The 23,310-nt window shown below is 49.5% G+C and overlaps 1 protein-coding gene across 7 annotated transcripts in view; it reads left to right on the top strand.

The window, feature by feature from the left end:
• UBR4 (ubiquitin protein ligase E3 component n-recognin 4) overlaps positions 1-23,310 on the top strand; it is a 133,337-nt gene that overhangs the window by 9,919 nt on the left and 100,108 nt on the right. For all 7 annotated transcript variants that reach the window (XM_087879111.1, XM_087879110.1, XM_087879109.1 and 4 more), the window contains exons 8-26: positions 442-566; positions 1,887-2,011; positions 2,183-2,242; positions 2,377-2,567; positions 3,714-3,813; positions 3,930-4,067; positions 4,527-4,641; positions 4,787-4,974; positions 5,095-5,254; positions 6,742-6,830; positions 8,733-8,902; positions 10,098-10,380; positions 11,116-11,248; positions 12,347-12,426; positions 17,493-17,621; positions 17,748-17,930; positions 19,677-19,799; positions 21,187-21,416; positions 21,518-21,642. In XM_087879111.1, coding sequence (XP_087735237.1) covers positions 442-566; positions 1,887-2,011; positions 2,183-2,242; positions 2,377-2,567; positions 3,714-3,813; positions 3,930-4,067; positions 4,527-4,641; positions 4,787-4,974; positions 5,095-5,254; positions 6,742-6,830; positions 8,733-8,902; positions 10,098-10,380; positions 11,116-11,248; positions 12,347-12,426; positions 17,493-17,621; positions 17,748-17,930; positions 19,677-19,799; positions 21,187-21,416; positions 21,518-21,642 — 2,747 coding nt within the window. The remainder of the gene's footprint in view (positions 1-441; positions 567-1,886; positions 2,012-2,182; positions 2,243-2,376; positions 2,568-3,713; positions 3,814-3,929; positions 4,068-4,526; positions 4,642-4,786; positions 4,975-5,094; positions 5,255-6,741; positions 6,831-8,732; positions 8,903-10,097; positions 10,381-11,115; positions 11,249-12,346; positions 12,427-17,492; positions 17,622-17,747; positions 17,931-19,676; positions 19,800-21,186; positions 21,417-21,517; positions 21,643-23,310) is intronic.

The raw sequence follows: 23,310 nt of genomic DNA, 5'->3' as shown, positions 1-23,310 counted from the left end.
AATTTTTCTTGATTATAATGTCATCTGTAGGGGGTTTCTGGATTTTTCTGGTATTGTGCCTCTACAATCCTGGCTGTTGTTAGGATGCGTAAAATTAAATATGTGTTACCCTTATTATAGTTTCCTTGAAGCATGCCCAACAAGAATCTATGTGTTGTTTCGTCATAATTTCCAGCCACATGCGAATTTTCTTCCAGTTTTTTTATTTTGCTTTGGGACACTTCCACCACATATGATAATATGAGCCTGGTATTGGGTTGCATTTCCAATGTTTAACAGATTTATTGTTATACATATTCGCTAACCTCGCAGGTGAATAATGCCATCTATAAAACATTTTATAGAGGTTTTCTTTATACGCTGTTGACAGCAGAACTCGATCTCTTGATTCCCTCCCTTGCCACTTTTACCCCAACCTTCCGTTTCCCTCCACCTGCACAGGTTCCATTCCTTGGTGATTGACGTCACCATGGCCCTGGACACGCTCTCCCTCCCTGTCCTGGAACCTCTGACACCCTCCCGCCTGCAGGACGTGACCGTTCTGGCCCTCAGCTGCCTCTATGCAGGTGAGTCAGGGCGACGCGGGAGCCAAGCCGAAATCCCTGGGTTGTGGCTGTGTTGTTGTGGGTTCCTACACTTGAAGGAAGAGAAGGAACTTCGTTTGTTCCAGTAAAGGGAAGAGAATGATGTTTCTTCCTATCGGCTCCTCTTCTCCCTCCGTTTCTCCTGTGCTCAGTTTTCCATTGTGAGATCTTCGGGATTAAAGAGGTTTTAATCTGCGTGAAGTGCCACCTGGGTTTACAGTAAAAACTCCGAAAGTCAGTTTGCTTTTAATAGCAATAGCACTTAGACTTATATACTGCTTCACAGTGCTTTGCAGCTCTCTCTAAGCGGTTTACAAAGTCAGCCTATCGCCCCCAAACAATCTGGGTCTGACCTCAGAAGGATGGAAGGCTGAGTCAACCTTGATCCGGTCAGGATTGAACTGCCGGCAATTGGCAGAATTAGCCTGCAATACTACATTCTAACAGGAAGGGAGGAAGGAAGGGACGGGTTGGATGGATGGATGGATGGGAAGGAAGGAAGGAAGGAAAGATGGGGTGGATGGGAACGAGGGAAGGATGGATGGATGGAAAGGAAGGAAAGATAGGAAGGAGGGAAGAAAGGAGAGATGGGTTGGATGGATGGATGCATGGGAAGGAAGGATGGGATGGATGAGAGTGAGGGAAGGAGAGATGGATGGATGGAAAGGAAGGAAAGATAGGAAGGAAGGACACTTAGAGTTATATAACACTTCCCAGTGCTTTGCAGCCCTCTCTAAGCGGTTTACAGAGTCAGCTTCTTGCCCCCAAACAATCTGGGTCCTCATTTTACCCACCTTGGAAGGATAGAAGGCCGAGTCAACCTTGAGCCGGTCAGGATTGAACTGCTGGCAATTGGCAGAATTAGCCTGCAATACTGCATTCTAGAAGGAAGGAAGGAAAGAAGGAAGGAAGGAAGGAAGGAGAAGGAGAAAGGGAAGGAGGAAGGAATAGGAAGGGAGGGAAGGAAGGAAGGGAGAATGGGAGGGAGAAAGAAATAGGAAGGGAGGCAATAGGGAGGGAAGGAGTACGGAGGGTGGGAGGAAGGGAAGGAAGGAAGGAAGGACACTTAGACTTATATACTGCTTCACAGTGATTTACAGCCCCCTCTAAGCGGTTTACAGAGTCAGCATATTGCCCCCAACAATCTGGGTCCTCATTTTACCCACTTCGGAAGGACGGAAGGTTGAAATGAGGTGGGGGGAGGCGTCTTGCTCATTGTCCCCCATCACAGGATGAGACTCAAGGCCTTGAAGTTGGTCCCCGTTGCTCTGGCTGACCCCAGGATCCTTCCTCTTCCCCCAGGGGTCAGCGTGGCCACCTGCATGGCCATCCTACACGTGGGCACCACCCAGCAAGTCCGCACGGGCTCCACGAGCTCCAAAGAAGAGGACTACGAAAACGATGCCGCCATCATTGTACAGAAATGCGTGAGTCGGCCACACACGGGACGGGATGGGGGGAAGGGCCTGCAAGGAAAGCGCGAACTCCAGCTGAAGTTGCAGCCGCAAAATTCTTGAGGGCGTTGGGGTGGTATCGGCCCGGGCTTTGGTCTCTTTCACGAGAACCTTTTTTTAAAAAAGATCCGTCTCTCCCCACAGTTAGAAATCTACGACATGATCGGCCAAGCCATCAGCAGTTCCCGCCGTGCAGGTGGGGAGGTAAGAGTGAAAAGGAGCCAATAAATGAATAAATAAAACAATTCTTCCATGTCGCCCTCTGGAACGGCAATCACAATGTGATTTTGTGTGTGTGTGTGTGTGTGTGTGTGTTTTTTCTTTTTCCGGGACTCCAGCACTACCAGAACTTCCAGCTACTCGGGGCCTGGTGTCTGCTGAACAGCTTATTCCTCATCTTGAACCTCAGCCCGACCACCCTGGCCGACAAGGGGAAAGAGAAGGACCCCCTGGCAGCCCTTCGGGTCCGGGATATTATTGTGCGGTCCAAAGAGGGTGTCGGGTCTCCCAAACTTGGACCTGGCAAAGGGTAGGTTTGGCCCTGAGCAGGGGCAAGTCCGGGAGGATGGTGGGTGGGAGGGGACTTTTCCTTGCTGTTTGTATGTATATGTATATGTATATATGTATGTGTGTATGTATGTATATATATATTTATATATGTATGTGTGTATGTATGTATGTATATATTTATATATATATATTTATTTATTTATTATAAATATGTTTATATAATATCAAATATATTTTGCTGATAAATAAAGGAAGACTAGCATAGATCTATTTCAAGCTTTTTAGCTCTCTTCAGCCAGCCATACCCTTACTTGGATTCGAACTTGGGCTGCCTGCATGTTAGGCAGTTGTATTAACCACTAAGCCACAAGTTCTCCTCCCTTCATCAGCTTGAGCCAGGGGAAAGATTAAGTGTGGTTAATACATACATACATACATACATACATACATACATACATACATACATACATACATATTCAGTTTGTCAAACATGTATAAGATAACAGATATAAGTATAAACATGATTATGAATACAGGATAAGGATACAAATAAATGGGGACAGTAGGACAGGAACAGAAGGCACGTTGGTGCACTTATGCATGCCCCCTTTACGGACTTCTTAGGAATGGGGTGAGGTCCGTGGTAGACAGTTTAAGTTTGAAGTTTTGGGGGTTTGAGGGTGTAAGAGTCAGGTAGTGCATTCCAGGCATTGACCACTCCGTTGCTGAAGTCGTATTTTCTGCAATTGAGTTTGGAACAATTTACCTTGAGTTTGTACCTATTCTTTACCCGTGTATTGTTGCGGTTGAAGCTGAAGTAGTCATTGACCGGTAGGACGTTGTAGCAGATAATTTTGTGTACTACGCTTAGGTCAGACGTAAGGTGGCATAGTTCTAGGTTGTCCAAGCCCAGAATTTCGAGCCTGGTGGCATAAGGGATTCTATTGTGAGCAGAGGAGTGGAGGACTCTTCTCGTGAAATATCTCTGGACTCACTCAATTGTATTAATGTCCGATATAAAGTGTGGATTCCAGGCAGACGAGCTGTATTCGAGAATTGGTCTGGCAAAGGTTTTGTATGCCCTAGTTTGCAGTACAATATTACCAGAGAAGAAGCTTCACAAAATTAGCTCTCTCTTTTCCTCACCTGGGTCCCCCATCTGCAGGCACCAAGGATTTGGCATTCTCTCCGTCGTCCTGGCCAATCACGCCATTAAGCTCCTCACTTTGCTCTTTCAAGACCTCCATGTGGAGGCCCTTCACAAGGTGAGCGCTTGACGAAGGGACAGGGCGAGTCCTCAGAATTGCCGCCGGGGAAGGGATCCAGGTGTGTTTTGACGTCTCTTACCCTCCCCTGTGTGGGGGGGGCTCTTGTCCTTCAGGGGTGGGACACAGATGGCCCTCCGGCCGCCCTGAATATCATGGCCCAGAGTACGTCGATCCAGAGGATCCAACGCTTGATCGAGTCGGTGCCTCTCGCCAACCTGCTGCTGACCTTGCTGTCCACGGCGTATCGGAAGGTGGGTGAGGGGCCCCTTCCAGATGTCACTTGGTGGGTAGGTGGGTGGGAAATGACCCTCCCCTTGGTTCTCTCTGCTTCGGCCGTTCTCCCATCGAGAGAAAAGAGATGGGCCACGGTGGGGCTTGAAGGGGAAGTCATCAAGTGGTTTTCCTGGCTTGTTCTTGGTGGTGTGAATCTGCCCCGTGCGGGAAGGAGTGGCCCGTTATCATTCGGGCACGGTGCAAACCCCACCCAGGGAAGAAGCAGAGTACCTGCCCTAGATTAGCAAGGAAGGAGTGTTTTTTTGGTTTTTTTTAGGCTCTGCTTTTCCAAGGGGGGCAAAGTTAAGCCTCGTTGGCCCTCACGTCTGAGATTTGCTCCGGGGAGCGGTTGTAAGGTTTGGGTGGGAGATGTTCACTGGCTGGGCTTTTGTGACTCCTCCCTTCCTCCACCAACCCCAACCTCCCCCCTTTTTCAGGCTTGCGTCTTGCAGAGACAACGAAAGGGGTCCATGAGCAGCAACGTCAGCGCCTCCACGGACTCCAACACCTACTACGAAGACGACTTCAGCAGCACGGAAGACAGCAGCCAAGGTGGGGGCGGGGGGTGCAGAAGAGGCTTCAGTGGGGAAGTGACAGGTCTGCATTGGAGAGGAAGGTGCTCGGGGGGGGGGGAGGCCCTGAGCCGTGTTCCTGGCCCTTCAACCGTCTGACTTGCCCCTTTCCCCCCCCTTTTCAGACGATGACAGCGAGCCGATCCTTGGGCAGTGGTTCGAAGAGACCATCTCCCCCAGCAAGGAGAAAGTGGCCCCTCCTCCCCCTCCTCCCCCACCCCCTCTGGAGAGCTCCCCCCGGGTGAAGAGCCCCAACAAGCAGTCGGCAGGAGAAAACGGGAACATCCTGGCCAGTCGCAAAGACCCGGAATTGGTGAGCTACCCAGGACTCTGCCTCAAAGTCAAATTTCTGGGCTTGCCTTCCGCTTTTATTTGTTCTTTTATTTATTTATTTATTTTTAATCGATGCCTTTGGCTTTCTCTTCTCTTCCAGTTCTTAAATCTGGCCTCCAACATCCTCAACTTCCTAACTTCCTCCATGCTGGACTCGAAGAACAATTTCATTCGCAACTACCTGAGCGTGTCTCTGACGGAGCAGCACATGGCCACCCTGGCCAGCATCATCAAAGAAGTGGACAAGGATGGGCTCAAAGGTCAGGAAGGGGAGGGGAGGGGAGTCTCCCTCGCCCCCCAACCCGCAGATCGAGCCTCGGAGGTGGGGGCTGGGGAAAAACCCGCTTGGGCAATCAAGCTCTTTCAAGCAAGCCCAGCTCCGTGGCTTCCCAATTCTGGCTGTCCAGCCTAGATAATCGATTCCTAGCGTTGGAAGGCGAAATCCTACAGGTCATCTAGTCCACCCCACCCACTGGCCACGGGGATCTGCCACCCTGTTAAATGGCTACTTCGTTTTGTTTCAACGGCTGGTAGAGCTTGGCTGCAGATCCATGGGAGTTAGGCTTAGAGCCAGTGGTGGGAATCTACCGGTTTGGACTGGTTCGGGCGAACCGTTTGCTCCGAATTTCAGCTGTGAGCGAACCGATTCTCTCTTTCTTTGAAAGAAAGCCCCTGTGTTATACTTATCTATATTTCTGCTTCTGAAGCAGGAGTGAAATGCTCCCGGTTCGGACCGGATCGCCTGATCTGGTAGCGATGGCGGCGGGTGGTTCGTAGAACCAGTAGCAAAAATCCCTACGCCCCGCCACCGTGCTCAGCTGAGTCGCACGATCATCAGAGGCTTTTTTTTTTTTTTTACTTTTAAAAGCATTTTTTTCTACAACCTCTTCCGACGAAAAAATGCTTTTAAAAGTAAAAAAAAAAAAAAGCCTCTGATGATCGCGCGGCTCAGCTGGGATCCTCAGAGGCTTTTGAAAACATTTTTTTCTGCAACCTCTTGGCCGAAGAGGTGGCAAAAAAAAATGCTTTGAAAAGTCTCTGACAATCCCAGCTGAGTTGCCTGATCGCCAGAGGCTTTTCAAAGCATTAGAAAAAATGCTTTGAAAAGTTTAAAAAAAAAAAAAAAGTTGGCCATGCCCACCCAGTCACATTACCCCCACCACCACCAAGCCACGCCCACAGAACTGGTAATAACACATTTTACATTTCATCCCTGTTCTGAAGCCCAGCTGATCGGGGCGGAAGAGTGGATTGCCGCTCCTCAGCTGTTTTCCTTCCTCAGCAATGCGGAAGTTCAATTTTTTGCAAAGTGTGCACGCGCGTATAGCGAACCGGGTGTTAAATCTGTAGGATCCCACCACTGCTTAGAGCGCCCCTTTGGAAGAAAAGCAGAGGGGAAACCTGAGCCAATTTTACAGACAGGATGTAAATCTTGTATTACCTGTAAGAGTCAGGGATTTTGTCGGGTGAGATGACAGCTTAAACGGCTGAAGAGTCTGTGACAGTTTTCGCCTCACGGAGTTTGGCAGTCATCAGCTGGATGGAAAACTAAATTCATGGAGGTTGCAGTAGAGGCCAAGGGCGGGCAGGGGGAGGTAGCCTCCCCGAGGAGGAAGAGATGGGCTGCTGGGCTTCCTTCTCACCCAAGAAGGGACACGTGGAAAGATCCTGCCCGGCCTTAGAGTTCTTGGGATGGGGTGGGGATGGGGGAGGCCTGGCCTCACCTTGTGACCCTGTGCTCCTGCAGGGACCTCCGAAGAGGAAGAGTTTGCGGCTGCGCTGTACCATTTCAACCATTCCTTGGTAACCTCTGACCTCCAGTCTCCGACCTTGCAGGTGAGTCTTGGCTCTCTGGCCAGGGAGGATCTGCCGGTTAAACTGCAAATTATTTAGGAATAATAATTAGGAAATCTCCATCGCGTTCTCATTTCGAGAGCGACAAGCTTCTCTGTTGTTGTGTTCAAAGGCAGCTGTGTTTGGACATTTCCCTTTATTTAAACTGTGCCAGCGATCCAGTGATAAGTCTCTGTAGTTAAAACAAGGGGTCCCTGATCCTCTCTGAGCTTGGTAGTTTTCCGACAGATATTTCATGACCCAGACGAGATAACATCATCAGGTGCTAGAAGGAAGTGGGATTTGCAGGGAGGAGGAGGAGGAGAAGGGAGTGGAGGTTGAGGAGGAGGACTGTGAGGTCCTTGGTGCTCGCTGAGCTTCGTGCTTTTCTGGCAGACGTTTCATGACCCAAACTAGGTACCATCATCAGTGCTAGAAAGGACAATATGTAACTCCCCACTCTTTTTTTAAACACCTGATAACGTTACCTAGTTGAGGCATAAAACATCTGCAAGGAAACAACCAAGCTCAGAGGGCACCAGGGGCCCCTCGTTTCAACCCATTTCAATATTCTCCTTTATTGTAGTTAACGAAGGGAGCGGTGCGTTGGCCCAAAGGTGGAGCTCTCGCCTCACAATCGGGGAGGCTATGAGTTCGATCCTAGGTAGAAGCAGATATTTCTCTCTCTCTGAGCAATGAGAATATCTGCTGAACAAAACTCCTCATTGGCGACAGGAAGGGCATCCGGCCATTAAAACACTGCTAGCTCCAGGCGGTTGCCCAGACTCCACCCCGCAAGGGATTATGGGGTTGTTAAAAGAAGATGATGATGATTGTAGTTAAACAAGGTTCAAATAGTTATAGGAGGCCGCACTTTTTTTTTTAAGTATATCATTTGGATGGGGAGGAACAGGTTCCGACTCAACCCCTCCAAGACTGAGTGGCTGTGGCTGCCGGCGTCCCGATATAGTCAGCTGGTGCCATCGCTGGCTATTGGGGGCGAGACATTGGCCCCCACGGAGGGGGTGCGTAACTTGGGTGTCCTCCTGGATGCACGGCTGTCTTTAGAAGAGCATATGACGGCCGTGGCCAGGGGGGCTTTCTATCAGGTTTGCCTGATACGCCAGTTGCGCCCCTTTCTGGATCGGGACTCCCTATGCACGGTCACTCATGCCCTCGTTACATCCCGCCTGGACTACTGCAACGCTCTCTACATGGGGCTCCCCTTGAGGAGCACTCGGAGGCTCCAACTTGTCCAGAATGCGGCCGCGCGGGTGCTTATGGGGGCAACATGGCGCTCCCACGTGACACCTCTCCTGCGCGAGCTGCATTGGCTTCCGGTGGTCTTCCGGGTGCGCTTCAAGGTATTGGTTCTCATCTTCAAAGCGCTCCATGGCTTAGGGGCCGGTTATTTACGAGACCACCTTCTGCCACCGATAACCTCCCACCGGCCAATACGCTCCCACAGAGAGGGCCTCCTCAGGGTGCCGTCAGTCAGGCAATGTCGACTGGCGACCCCCCGGGGAAGAGCCTTCTCTGTGGGGGCACCCGCCCTCTGGAATGAGCTACCCCCAGGGATACGACTGATCCCGGACCTCCGGACCTTCCGCCGGGCCCTGAAGACTTTTTTATTTCAGGAAGCCGGGCTGGGTTAAAAATCTTTTAATTGGGGAATTTTATGGGTAAGGGGTTTTAAATTGGGGAAGCCATGGATTTAATTTCGTTTTAAAGTATTTTAATATTTGTATTGCGTGCTTTTAATTTTGGCTGTTCACCGCCCCGAGTCCTTCGGGAGAGGGGGCGGTATAAAAATTTTAAAAATAAATAAATAAATAAATAAATTTGCAACTGACAGATCTACTCCCCTCCAGTCTTTCAACATATGCGATGGTTGTCTTTTGCCAGAATATTCTCCTGCAACAGCTGGGGGTGTCTCCTTTCTCCGAAGGGCCGTGGCCTCTCTACATCCACCCCCAGAGCTTGTCCGTGCTCTCCCGTTTTCTCCTCATCTGGCAGCATAAAGCCAGCACCCAGATGGACCCGGATGTCCCAGAGTGTCTGAATGTGTGGGAGAGGTAGGAGAAAGTCTGACGATGCGCTGCATTCACACCAAATCCAGAATGTTTTCAGTCCAGTTGCGATGGATAATTGTTGCACAGTTGCTGTATATTTTGGACTGTTAAGATGCACCCCCCCCCCCAAATGTGGATCTTATAGAGCAAATGTTGTCGAAGGCCCGCCGGCCCCCACCCTTCGGCCTCTGCTTCCCAGCAATTTGCCTCCTTGCAGCCAACAGCAAACAGCCTGGTCAGCTTCAGCACAGCCTGATTTAGCACAAGCAGCTGACTGGCGGTTGGATCACCCTCCCGGAATACCACCGCTAAGCTGTTCCAGGCTACGGGGATCTCCACCGCCCACCACCGCCGTCGCCGCCTCCATGCCCCCCATTTTTGGCCTCTGGGTGTCCCATTTTCCGCATGTCCCATTCGGCGGCAATAGGTGGAATGGAGCAGGCTGAAAATGGGGCACACGGAGGCCAAAAACGGGGTGCGCAGAGGCCAAAAATGGGGTGTGTGGAGGTGATGATAGGGGGCGGCAATCCCCGCAGCCGGGAACAGCTGATCGGTGGTATTCCAGGAGGCCGATTCAACCACCAATCGGCTGCTCGTGTTAAATCAGACTCTGCTGAAGTTGACCAGGCTGTTTGCTGGGAGGCAGAGGCAGAATTTTTTTTTCTTGTTTTCCTCCCAAAAGTTAAGTGTGTCTTAAAGTCCGGAGTGTCTTATAGTCTGAAAAATATGGTATATTTAAAATGGTATCCTGATTGCACAGATAACACTAAGGTGTAAGGGCTGCCTTTTACTGAATTTTTCCTTCCTTCCTTCCTTCCTTCCTTCCTTCCTTCCTTCCTTCCTTCCTTCCTTCCTTCCTTCCTTCCTTCCTTCCTTCCTTCCTTCCTTCTTCCCATTCCTTCCTCCCTCCCTCTCTCCTTCCCCTCCTTCTCCTTCCTTCCTTCCTTCTTGAATGTCTATTTTCTCCCTTCTCCCTTCTTCTCATTCCTCCCTCCCCCCTTCTCATTTCTTCCTTCCCTCCCTCCCTCCCTCCTTCCTTCTTCCCATTCCTTCCTCCCTCCCTCTCTCCTTCCCCTTCCTTCTTCTCATTCCTCACTCCCTTCTTCCTTCCTTCCTTCCTTCCTTCCTCCCTCCCTCCCTCCCTTCCTTCCTTCCTTCCTGAATCTTTCTGTCCCTTCCCTCCCTCCCTCCCTCCCAGGTTTGTGGGCACTTTGAAGCAAAACGCCCTGCAGGGGGTTCTTCCCGGCGACGCAGAGGACCTCAACGTGGAGCACCTCCAGCTCCTGCTGCTCATCTTCCACAGCTTCTCCGAAAAAGGCCGGCGGTCCATCCTGACCCTCTGCGTCCAGACCATCCTGGACGTTACAGCCAACCTGGACTCTCAGCTCCGATGCGTCCCTCTCCTGCTCGCCCGCCTTCTCTTGGTCTTCGACTACCTGCTTCACCAATACTCAAAGGCTCCCGTGTATTTATTTGAGCAGGTGTGTGGCGAATCCACGGGGGACAGGAGACGAGGGGAGAAAGCCCAACTCACACACCGGCTTGTCAATCCGGGTTTTCTTTGGGGGGTCAGTCCATCCTTTGAGCGCTCTTTTAGGTACCTAGAGATGGCTTGAGCAAGGAAATAATCACCGCAGGCACCGAAGTTCAGACTGAAAAACTGGTTCATTGGCTTGTTCCTGCTTTGTTTTTGTGCTTGGCTGGGCCCTCCCTGTTTTCAGACCCAAACCACGGAGGAAAAACATCCCAAAATGAATCAATAAGTTACAACTTCCTTGCTTTCCTCTCCCTCCCTCTCCCCCTCTCTCTTTCTTTCTTTTTTTTTTTTTTGAACATTCAGATAAATCACAGACAGACGGTGTAGAAAAGCTAGTTTTCTTCTTTTGGAATGACCCAGGTGTCCCGTATTTATTTTATTTTCTTTTCTTTTTTTTAATTTGATTTATATGCCGCCCTTCTCCGGAGACTCAGGGCGGCTTACAATGCGTTAAGCAATAGCCTTCATACTTTTGTATATTTATACAAAGTCAGTTTATGGCCCCCACAAACTGGGTCCTCATTTTACCTACCTTAGAAAGGACGGAAGGCTGAGTCAACCTTGAGCCTGGTGAGATTCGAACTTGCAGTAATTGCAGGCAGCTGATGTTAATAACAGTGCTTTTAGTCTGCTGAGCCACCAGGCCATTTATTTTCCGTCGCCTCTTTGTGTTCTCCAGGTCCAGTACAACCTCTTAACTCCCCCCATCGTTTGGGCCGGCGTGAGCCAGGAGGGCAGCCGACCGACCTGTTCCCCACTTTATCACGGCTTCAAGGAAGTGGAAGAAAACTGGGCCAAGCACTGTCCCTCTGGTACGGAAGGGCTCCCGAGGAAGAACCGTAGAATTAGGTTCCTGAAACACCTTTGGAGGTCTCTCTCCAGAGACAGGGCCTAAAGCAGCGATCACCAGTTGGTGGTCCGTGGACCACTGGTGGTCCGCGAGAAAATTTGGGTGGTCTGCAGAAAAATTGTTTGCATTTTTTATATTGCACTAAATCAGGGGTCCTCAAACTACGTTCCCTGGGACAGATACGTGCAATGAACGTTTGTGTTGCTGCAGATAGTTTCCCCCTTCGGGGTCTTTTTGTGTGGGTCGGAGGGGGGCAGAACTTCCATTTTGGAGTCTGTTTCAGCCTCCTGGTGAGGGGCTTTGGGCAAAGGCTGGAGGGAAGTGCCGCTGGTGGCGAAGAGCCGGAGGGCCTCGTTCCAGTGGGACTGCATTATGGCCTGGAACTGGCTGATCATCTCAGCCCGCTGAGCCTCCAGGCATCGGCACCTGGCCTTGCATTCCCACAGATCTTCCCTCTGCTTGGAAAGTCTATGCTCCTAGTCCTCAGTGAGGTGCTTCTGCTGAGCCGCCTCCTTAGTCAGATCCAATTTGAACTGAGCCAGCTGTTTTGCCAACTCTTTCTCCTGGTGGTTGCTTAGCTCCAACAACTGCTTCCTGTTGGGGCCCTAAGGAACCTGGGTGGGGAGGGAAGGAGTGGCTGGGAGGGGAGGGGCAAGCAGAGGCCGGCGAGGTGTCCCTTGTCGTGAGTGACATCAAGTTGGCCACGCCCACCCAGTCACATGACCACCTAGCCAAGCCCACCCAGCCAGTCATTAAGCAGATCATATTAGTGGTCCACAGGATTTAAAATTACAAATTTAGTGATCCCTGAAGTCCGAAAGGTTGGTGATCCCTTGCCTAAAGGGCAGATAGACAGCTGGGCCCCTGAGAATCCTCTCCCTTCCTTGAGAACCCAGGTGTAGAATTTAGCTCCCACCTGGCCCTTTGGAGAGGGGGAAGTTCCTAGCCCAAGGTGTCCAGGAAGGAGCAGGCTGGGCGTGATTAGTGGCCCCGTGTGTGCGTGTGCGTGTATTCCTCTCGGAAATTTAAAACCTCGTACACGGCTTCCTCTTTTCACCAGACGCTGCCCCCCAGCCGCGCTTCTACTGCATTCTCTCCCCGGAAGCATCTGAAGATGACTTGAACCGCCTCGATAGCACGGTAATGGCACTCTTCCTTTAAAACTCTTGCTTTCCTCCCTTTTGATCACACCCACACCGATGCCCCATTCATTCTCCGGGAAACGTTTGAGGTAGGGTTGGTCCCTGGAAAGGCTGCAAGGAGGTTGATTGCTTCACCCCGAGGATCTTCTTCGGGGGGGAGGCTGGTGGATCCACCACAAAGCTGGTCGAGCCCTCTAGAGCAGGGGTCCCCAGCCCCCCATCCGTGGACCACCACTGGGCTATGGCATGCCAGAAACTGGTCCGTGCAAACAGCCCATCCATGGGCTGCAGGCAGTATGTGAAACCATGCCCCCTCCGGTCCGCAGAAAAACCTCTCTCCTGTTCTGACCTAGGCTTCCCCAAAAACCACGAAGCAGATTCATGGTCCCGACAAAACCCCTTTTATTAGTTTAGTTTAGTTAGTTTATAGTTTATTTGATTTGTATACCGCCCTACTCCCGAAGGACTCAGGGCGGTGAACAGCCACAAGATAAAAACACATAAATACAAAATTTAAAAACAGAATAAAACTGAATTAAACAATTTGGCCGAAGACAGATTTAAAAACACCCCAATAAATTAAAAACAAATTAAAATTTGCATTTTAAAAGGGAAAAAGGGAAAAATCAGGCCAGGCCAGCCTGATGGAATAAAAAGGTTTTAAGAGCGCAGCGGAAGGTGTGTAGATCCAGGATCCTCCGTATCTCCGGGGGGAGCTCATTCCAGATAGTAGGTGCCCCCACAGAAAAGGCTCTCCCCCTGGGGGCCGCCAGTCGACATTGTTTGGCCGACGGCACCCGGAGGAGCCCCTCTCTGTGAGAGCGTACCGGCCGGTGGGAGGCTATTGGTGGCAGCAGGCGGTCCCGTAGATAACCAGGTCCTAAGCCATGGAGCGCTCTAAAGGTGGTAACCAAAACCTTGAAGTGCACCCGGAATACCACCGGGAGCCAGTGCAGCTCACGCAGGAGAGGTGTTACATGGGAATGCCATGTCGCTCCCATTACCACCCGCGCGGCCGCACTCTGCGCCAGTTGGAGCCTCCGGGTGCTCCTCAAGGGGAGCCCCATGTAGAGAGCGTTGCAGTAGTCCAGGCGGGAAATGACGAGGGCATGAGTGACCGTGCGTAACGAGTCCCGATTCAGGAAAAGGGACGCTTTCCTTTATTGTTATTAAACAAACAGTGAATTCCTCTCATTCACCTTCAGCAAAGGCCTGGCCAACAGTCTTTCAAAGGTGAATTTATGACCACAGACCTTATCCAGCTTGGAAAGCTGCCATGTAAATATTTTCCGAACGCAAGGAAAGACTTGGCACAGAGTTCCTGAGATTCAAAAACAGATCTTCACACTCCTGAACTGACCGACCAGATTGTTTCCTGCAAAAGCCCACTCCCCTTTCGCTCCTCTTTTATTCCCTCTGGGAGGGGCCCTTCATCGTCCACCTGTGACCTTACTCCCAAGTCGCCCCTTGTTCTTCAGCTGTTCCCTTCGTCTGGCAACTCTGCGCACGCGCACTCCAGCTGTTCCTCTGCCTCACTGATAATCCGACTGCAAAGGCAGCTGATAACTGTCAGACGGCCCTGGCCCCCTCTCTGCCTCCGACGCAGAGCCCTCATCAGAGCCCTCCCCAGATTCCAGGACTGGCCCAGGTTCCTCCCCAACCTCCTCACTCTCCGAATCGGCTACCAACTCTGCTGGCGGGCCACATCTCCATGGAACCAGTCCCTGGTGCCCCAAAGGCTGGGGGGGGCACTGCTCTAGAGTTTCCTGTGGGAAGATCAGATCAGGCAGGCGTGCAGTCCCGTGTGCCAAAGTTGGACTGGGTGCCACGTGCTAAGCTGGCAAATTGTCCTGGACTGCCACTCACTGTCCCTTGGCGAATTCATGCCTCCGCCTTCTCCTTTTGTCAGGAAAAAAAAAAAGCAACGGGACTTTCTCCTGATTGGAGAACCATTTTGTCTGAAAAGGGATAGTTTTTTTTTCCTGCTTGAGCAAGGGGGGGGGGTGGACTAGAAGACCTCCCAGGTCCCTTCCAACTCTGTTATTCTGCTCTTTTCTGAATTCTGCGGAGGTTTTGCCCTTGAAGGGTTGAAGTGGGTGGGGGAGCAAAGGCAGCGAGAACCCCCAATTCTGCTTTGGGGCGCTTCTGGGAGGCCCGTACAGGTAGTCCTCAACGTAAAATCATTTAGTGACCATTCGAAGTCAGGAAAAAAAGTGACTTATGACCGGTTTTCACACTTCCAACCATTGCGGGGTCATATCAGAATTCGGGAGCCCTTGATAACTGGCATGTATTTATAATCTAATTGTTATCTAATTCTGGGTTTTATTTAATTGACCAAACTAAGTAATAATTTTAATTAGCAATTTTATGATGTTTGTGTGTCTATATTTTTCTTGACTGTACACCGCCTTGAGTCCTACGGGAGAAAGGCGGTATAGAAATATAATATAATATAATATAATATAATATAATATAATATTATAATATAATATAATATAATATAATATAATATAATATAATATAATATAATAATATAATATAATATAATATAATATAATATAATATAATATAATATAATATAATATAATATAATATAATATAATATAATATTATAATATAATATTATAATATAATATTATAATATAATATAATATAATATAATATAATATAATATAATATAATAAATAATCGTCACAGCCTTCCAGCGTCCCCTGATTACCATTTGTAACCTTTCCAGCCAGCGTTCAACGAGCAAAGTCAATAGGGGGAAGCTGCATTTGCTTAATGACCACACGATTCACTTAACAGCCGCAGTGATTCTCTTAACAACCGGGGCCAAACCTCCCCACCCCCTCACTTTAACAGCCGCCTTGCTTAGCAGTGTGGATTTTGGTTCAATTAAGTTTGTAAGCCAAGGTCGTTCAGTGCTTGCCACGTGGCTAGGGTTTAATCCACTATATCTCTGTTCCAGAGAGAGTGGTGCAGTGGCCTAGAGGTGGAGCTCTCACCTCACAATCAGGAGGGCTGTGAGTTCGATCGTAGGTAGAGGCAGATATTTTTTCTCTCTGGGCACAGTGAGCATATACCTGCTGGACAAAACTCAGCACTGGCAACAAGAAGGGCATCCGGCCAGTAAACACTCCCTGCTAGCTCTATTCAGTTGTCCAGACTCCACCCTGCAAGGGATGATGGGGTTGTTAAATGATGATGATGATGATGATCTCTGCTTCCAGAGGCCCCCACCTCCCCACCCCCACCCCAAGTTAGAGCTGTAGCTCTGTATTTCTCTGGCAAGCTGCCTTTCCAGTGAGGAGAGAGAGGGATGGTCTGGTTCAGTGATGGCTAACTTTTTGCCATCGTGTGCCAGGAGCGGGGGGTGGGGGTTGGTTGTGCATGTGCCCACACCCATAATACTATGCACTCTGCCCCTGCACATGCGCGCGTGACCCCTTCCCCTGCTCCCCCTGCTTCTGGCACAGAAGGCCCGTTTTTTGCTCTTCCAAGCCTCCAGAACCTTTCTAGGAGCCTGGGGAGGGCGAAAACGGCCTCCCTCTCCCCCCCCCCGGAGGCCCTCCAGAGGCCGGAACGGCCCATTTGCCAACTTCCGGTGGGACCGGAAGGCCCATTTTTTGCTCTCCCCAGGCTGCAGAGCCTTTCTAGGTCCCACCAGAAGTTGGCAAACGGGCCATTTCTGGCCTCCGGGGTCGGGGGGGAGGCTGTTTTCGCCCTCCCCAGACTCCTAGAAAGGCTCTGGAGGCTGGGGAGAGAGAAAAACGCAAGATCTCCAACCTCCGTGTGTTTCGCTGTGCCCTTAAGACCCTGCTGTTCCGCCAGGCAGGGCTATCTATGTAAATGATTTTAAATTGGGTGTTTTACATTTTGGGTTTTAAATTCAGGCCGAAATTGTTTTAATACTTTTAACTATTTTAAAACTGTTGTTTGTACTGTACTTCGTGTTTTTAATTGGCTGTACACTGCCCCGAGTCCTTCGGGAGAAGGGCAGTATATAAATTAAATTATAAAGGAGGTTTTTTCATCAGGTTCGCCTGATCCGCCAGTTGCGTCCCTTTCTAGATCGGGACTCCTTACGCACGGTCACTCATGCCCTCGTCACCTCCTGTCTGGACTATTGTAACACTCTCTACATGGGGCTCCCCTTGAGGAGCACTTGGAGGCTCCAACTGGCACAGAGTGCGTCCGCGCGGGTGGTAACGGGAACAACGTGGCGCTCCCATGTAACATCTCCTGCGTGAGCTGCACTGGCTCCCGGTGGTCTTCCGGGTGCGCTTCAAGGTTTTGGTTATCACCTTTAGAGTGCTCCATGGCTCAGGACCTGGGTACTTGCGGACCGCCTACTACCACCAATAGCCTCCCACCGACCGGTACGCTCCCATAGAGAGGGGCTCCTCCGGGTGCCGTCAGCCAAACAATGCCGACTGGCGGCCCCCAGGGGGAGAGCCTTCTCTGTGGGGGCACCTACTATCTGGAACGAGCTCCCCCCAGAGATACGGAGGATCCCGGATCTGCGCACCTTCCGTCGCGCGCTCAAGACTTTTATTTCATCAAGCTGGCCTGACCTAAGTCTTTCCTCTTTTTAAATGGAAATTTTAAATTTGGTTTTAAATTATTGGGGTTTTAAATTTGTTCAGCCAAATTATTTAATTTGTTTTATTTTATTTTATTCTATGGCTGTTCACCACCCTGATTCCTTCGGGAGTAGGGCGGTATACAAATTCAATAAAATGAAATGAAATGAAAAACAAACAAACAAACAAACAAACAAACAAACAAATAAAGAATGGGCCTCCCCCCCCACACACCCCGAGGTCCTCCGGAGGCAGGAAACAGCCTGTTTCCCTACTTCTGGTGGGCCCAGAAGGCCCAAAAATCAGCTGCGCTTGCTGGAGCTGAATTCGCGTGCCCATTGATATGACTACACGTGCCACCTATGGCGTGGCATAGGCTCGCCATCACGGGTCTGGTTTATTCAGAGTTGAGTGGAACCCTGGGTCAGCAAAGGGAAAGGAACAATTCCTGAGGAGGTGCCGCTTCCCTTTTCAGGTGTGCGAAGTCTTGTTCTCCAAGGCCATGAAATACGACGAGCTCTACTGCGCCCTGGCTTCGCTGCTGGCTGCAGGCTCCCAGTTTGACACCCTCCGGCGGAAGGAGAACAAAAGCGTCACCGCCTTGGTGAGGAACAACTCCGTGGGGGGGGCCCTTGTGGGGCAGGGGCGAAACGTCTCTGGCTTCGGGTCCCACTGTCGGAAGGACCGGCTGCCTAGGCGGCTTGGCTCCATCTCTCTCTCTCTCGAGCAGGAGGCCTGCGCGCTTCAGTATTACTTCCTGATTCTTTGGCGGGTCTTGGGCCTCCTTCCCCCGTCCAAGAGCTACATGAATCAGCTGGCCATGAACAGCCCGGAGATGCGGGAATGCGACATCCTCCACACCCTGCGCTGGTCTTCCCGCCTCCACATCTCCTCCTATGTCAACTGGATCAAGGTAAAAGCGCCCCACTGGGCCGGGCAAGGGGGGGGGGCTCAAAAATACAGGTTTTCAAGGGCTAATATGATGATGTATTTAGAAGCAGGGTGGATAAAAATCAATTATTTTTTAAAAAAAATAAAAAAAATCAGATTTTTTAAATTTAAATTGGATTTTTTTTATTTAGATCGGATTTTTTTTATTTTTATCGAATTTATTTTAATAAAAAACTTGGGGTAAAAATCTATCGTAATATAGTTTTCTATTTAAGATACATAAATAGTTTATTCAGCATGAAATGGAGTTTAGTTATGTAGCAGGAGGCTGTATATTCTGCAACACTGGGACTATCGGTGAGTCAACAGTGGGTCAAAGGAGTAGCAGAGATGACAGTTGCTCTTTAAAAATGATGATTTAAATCGAGTTGATTTAAATCAAACCTTTTTACTAGTGATTTAAATCAACTCGATTTAAATCAAATCCACCCTGTTTAGAAGAGGTGAAGATATGGATACTTAACTGAAATTGAAACTGAATAAACTATCAATAGAAATTAAGAACAAGAAGATGATTAAGAGATTAAAATAATGTTTTTGTCTGAAAAAGGTGCTGTGAAAAACAAACTCGAAGAAATATATTGTTTTTGCTAAAATGGTAAAACGATGAATAGGGAAATAAGAAATGATAAATTGGTCCCCCTTAGAACATAACCGACATTAAGAGACAAAGGTGAAATATCAAGCTGTAACAAAAGGAAAAAAAAATAGAAATTAAGGATAGAAATGACTATGTTTAAATTAAAGGATTTCAATAGAAAAAAGGAAATAAGGGAAAACAAACTGATGATAATTTGCAAATGTGATTCTGAGAAATATATGTGATAAATGGAGAAATAAGGTAATGAAATAAGATTAAGATTGGAGGTCAGGGCAGATGACGATATTGATTATATATTAAATATTAAGCAGAGATGAAAAATAAAAAAGTAGGGGAAAAAATATGGCAGAAATTGAAATAAATAAATTATATTTGGGGAAAAAATTAAGAAGAGGATGGGAATTTAAAATATACTTATGATATAAGCTGTATAAATTTTGACTCGGTCAATACTCTATTCAGAAAAAATATATTTTGTATGTTTGTTTTTTTAAAAAAATAAAAATTAAAAAAGAAAGAAAGAAAATACAGATGGTTTTCGACTTATAGCAGTTCGTTTAGTGCCCGAAGTTCCGACGGCCCTGAAGAAAAGGGACTGAGCACCCATTTTCACCCTTACGACCTGATTTACGTCACCTGACTTACATTCAGATGTGCTTGTCCACTGACTCACATTTACGATGGGTCACAGTGGGTTCCCGGGGACCGCGTGGATCCTCTTTTGCGACCGTCTTGATGAGCCAAGCCAGATTCACATAACCCAACCGTGCGGCTAATTTAGCAACCCGCAGCGACTCGCTGAACAAACGTGGCAAGTAAAGTCATAAAAGGGGACAGGCAGGACTCGCTTAATAAACGTCTCACTTGGCAACATACAAATTCTGGGCTCAATTGTGGTCGTAAATCAGAGAATTACACGTATGCCCAGAGGTTGTAAAAGGCTGTTGGTAAATCCAAGAGACGGGCTGGGCTGAGATTATTTTTCTCCAGATGGGACTTTTACCAGAATGTGGTTCCTCACACTCCGCCGTTCTCTTCCCTTCGACCCATCTCGTCTTTTCATTTCATTTTATTTTTAATCTGCTTTTTCTCGGACTTCCCCCTTAGGACCACCTCATCAAACAAGGGATGAAAACTGAGCACGCCTCTTCCCTGGTCGAGCTGACTTCGGCCAAATGCAGCTCCGTCAAGTACGACGTGGAGATCGCGGAGGAATATTTCGCCAGACAGGTGCGTTCAGGCCCAGGGAGTTGTCGAATAAAAGACAACGTTTCCGCCTTCTTATTTCTTTTATTTACCACATGTGGCCTCCGCGGAGGCCACGCAGTTGCCGATAGACAATATTCTGTCTTCTGACCTGGGTAGAAAAAGCAGGATTTCATCTCAACAGAGCTGCGGTGATGCAGTGGTTAGAATGCAGCATTGCAGGCAAACTCTGCCCACTGCCAGCAGTTCGATCCTGACTGACTCAAGCTTGACTCAGGCTTTTGTCCTTCTGAGGTCGGTAAAATGAGGACCCAGATTTTGGGGGGCAATTCAGCCAAGTTTTAAGTGCTGTTGCTACCTTCCTTCCTTCCTTCCTTCCTTCCCTCCCTCCCTCCCTCCCTCCCTCCCAGTGGTTAGAATGCAGCATTGCAGGCAAACTCTGCCCACTGCCAGCAGTTCGATCCTGACTGGCTCAAGCTTGACTCAGGCTTTTGTCCTTCTGAGGTCGGTAAAATGAGGACCCAGATTTTTGGGGGCAATTCAGCCAAGTTTTAAGTGCTGTTGCTATCTTCCTTCCTTCCTTCCTTCCTTCCTTCCTTCCTTCCTTCCTTCCTTCCTTCCTTCCTCCCTCCCTCCCTCCCTCCCTCCCAGTGGTTAGAATGCAGCATTGCAGGCAAACTCTGCCCACTGCCAGCAGTTCGATCCTGACCGGCTCAAGCTTGACTCAGGCTTTTGTCCTTCTGAGGTCGGTAAAATGAGGACCCAGATTTTTGGGGGCAATTCAGCCAAGTTTTAAGTGCTGTTGCTATCTTCCTTCCTTCCTTCCTTCCTTCCTTCCTTCCTTCCTTCCTTCCTTCCTTCCTTCCTTCCTTCCTTCCTCCCTCCCTCCCTCCCTCCCTCCCTCCCTCCCTCCCTCCCTCCCAGTGGTTAGAATGCAGCATTGCAGGCAAACTCTGCCCACTGCTAGCAGTTCGATTCTGACCGGCTCAAACTTGACTCAGCCTTTTGTCCTTCCGAAGTCGGTAAAATGAGGATCCAGATTGTTGGGGGGCAAGAGGCTAACTCTGTAAACCATTTAGAGAGGGCCGTAAAAGCAACTGTGGAGCGGTATATAAGTCTTAAGTGCTATTGCCGTTGTTAAAGTCACACAATAGCCGATGGAATGGTATCTCCCAGAGGAGTGCTTCCCAATCCATGACAACCTGAAGAAGGGGTGGACTTCAACTCCCAGAATTCCCTAGCCAGCACAGCCACAGCCCATTCTGGGAGTTGAAGTCCACCCCGTCTTCAAGTTGCTAAGGTGTTGGGAAGCACTGCTCCAAGAACTGAGTTGTAGCCGAGCGAGGGATCGAGTCCCACCTTAGCCGCAAGGGGAACAATCCTGCCAGCGCCCCTCTTCTTCCCTTCCCAGATCTCCTCTTTCTGCGGGGTCGACTGTACCACCATCCTTCAGCTGCACGAGATCCCCAGCTTGCAGTCCATCTATACCTTGGACGCGGCCATTTCCAAAGTTCAGGTCTCGCTGGACGAGCACTTCTCCAAGCTGGCTGCCGAAACCGACCCCCACAAATCCTCGGAGATCACCAAGAACCTGCTGCCAGCCGCCCTGCAGCTGATCGATACCTACGCCACCTTCACCAGGTAGCTGGCACGCTCCGACGTCGGCCTCCCTTCGCCCTGGTCGTGGCAGTGTTCTGCCTGGCAGGGGTGGTGGAGTCTTAACGGTGTGTCTCTCGCCATAGATCTTACCTGCTTCAGAGCCTTTCCGAGGACAGCTCGGCAGAGAACAAACCCACCGAAGAGAAGCTGCAAGGATACGCTGCCGTGCTGGCCATTGGCTCCAGTCGCTGCAAATCCAATACTCTGGGTAGGTCGCTTTCTGCCTCAAGTTGTTCAGTTTTTAATTTAAGAAAGATATAAATTATATTTGCCTATACCAGGGGTCAGCAACCTGCGGCTCCGGAGCCGCATGCAGCTCTTTGGGCCCTCTGCTGTGGCTCCCTGTCAGGTGATCCCACCACTGGCTGGCCCCACCCCTCGCCCTCCCCTCCCAGTCACTCCTCGCCTGGCCTGAGAAGGTAAGGGGGACAGTGGGGGATGGGAGAAGCAGCCAGGGCAGAGACAGAGAGATACAGAGAGAGAGGGGGTGAGAGGGAGGGAGGGGAGAGAGAGATGTCAAAAGGAGTTTGTGGTTCCCGGTGTTTTTTAACAACCGGTTCTCTGCCCTAATGACCGGCTGGATAGGTGTGGCTAGGGGGTCATGTGACTGGTAGAAGTGAGTGACATCACATTGGCCACGCCCACCCAGATTTTGTGGCTCCCGGTGTTTTCTTTTCTGTGGGAAACGGGTCTAAATGGCTCTTTGGGTATTTCAGGTTGTAGACCCCTGGCCTATACTACTGCTTTTTCATGACGCAAGAGAATTATAAACTGGAATAAGTAACAGGTAGACCTCAATTTACGACCACAACGGAGCCCGAAATTTATGTTGCTAAGTAAAAAAAATTGTTAAGTGAATTTGGTCCTGTTTTATGACTTTCCTTGCCTTGCAGTGGTCCTAAGATAAGTAGGTAAGACATCCCCCCAAAATAAGACCTGGTGCTTCTTTTGGGGCCCAAAAGAAAACAAGACCGGGTCTCATTTTCGGGGGGAACATGGGTAACGGCAGTGGTCCACTTAACAAGAGTGGCAAGACAGGTCGTAAAAGGGGACGAAGCTCCCTGAACCATCGCCTTGCTTAGCAATGGAAATTTGGGGGGGAGCTCAGTTGCAGTCGTAAGTCGAGGACTACCTGAGACTGGGAGGTGGCAGCATAGCTCAGCTTTAACTGCGCAGGGGGGAAAGCCTTTCAGCTGAGTGGATAAACTGGATCTGAGTTTGGCAGCCTGGATGCCGCTGGTTTGCAGTCCGGGTTTAGTTCTGAAAAGCCTTGGGCCCAACTTTTGGGGGAAAGCAAATAAGAGATGCCTCGGAGGGTCTCAGGATCGATGATCCCGATCCTACACAGTTGAGTGACGCTTGAACATTTTCGGGTCCTGGAGGGTAGGAATGAGCCATGCCAAATGTGATGACCTGGGGCGTGGCACAAAGGCAACACAGCCAGAGAATTAAGTATGAATCCCTTTATTAGCGCCAACTTTGCCCCCCCCCCCAACGTCCCTTTTACTCTTCGGTCTGGAGAAAAACTCTCCCACAAAACTGTAACAGCCGTTGGCTGAAAATACTCCAGTCCAAGCATTATAAACAGAAAACTATAAATCCAACAAGGCAAGATAAGGAGTTCCAGAAGTGAAGTAGTACGGCAGTAAATCAAACCATTTATTGCTGAGCACATTGTAAGCCACCCTGAGTCTTCGGAGAAGGGCGGCATATAAATCAAATTAAAAAAAAAAAAAAAAAACCAGTTGGGAGGATGTCAGGAACTCAGATAAAGCAATTAACACAACTCAGTCTTTGTTCCCGACAACCGCCCCTCCCATTTGCCTCTCCTTTAAACTCCATCCCCAGGTGTGCCTTGTGAATGGAATCGGGGCCC

The sequence above is a fragment of the Pantherophis guttatus genome, chromosome 15 (assembly GCF_059756535.1).
Source record: "Pantherophis guttatus breed Tessera chromosome 15, ASM5975653v1, whole genome shotgun sequence".
Lineage (NCBI taxonomy): Eukaryota > Metazoa > Chordata > Lepidosauria > Squamata > Colubridae > Pantherophis > Pantherophis guttatus.
The sequence above is the reverse complement of the archived record's forward strand: the minus strand, read 5'-3'. Positions and strand labels throughout refer to the sequence as shown.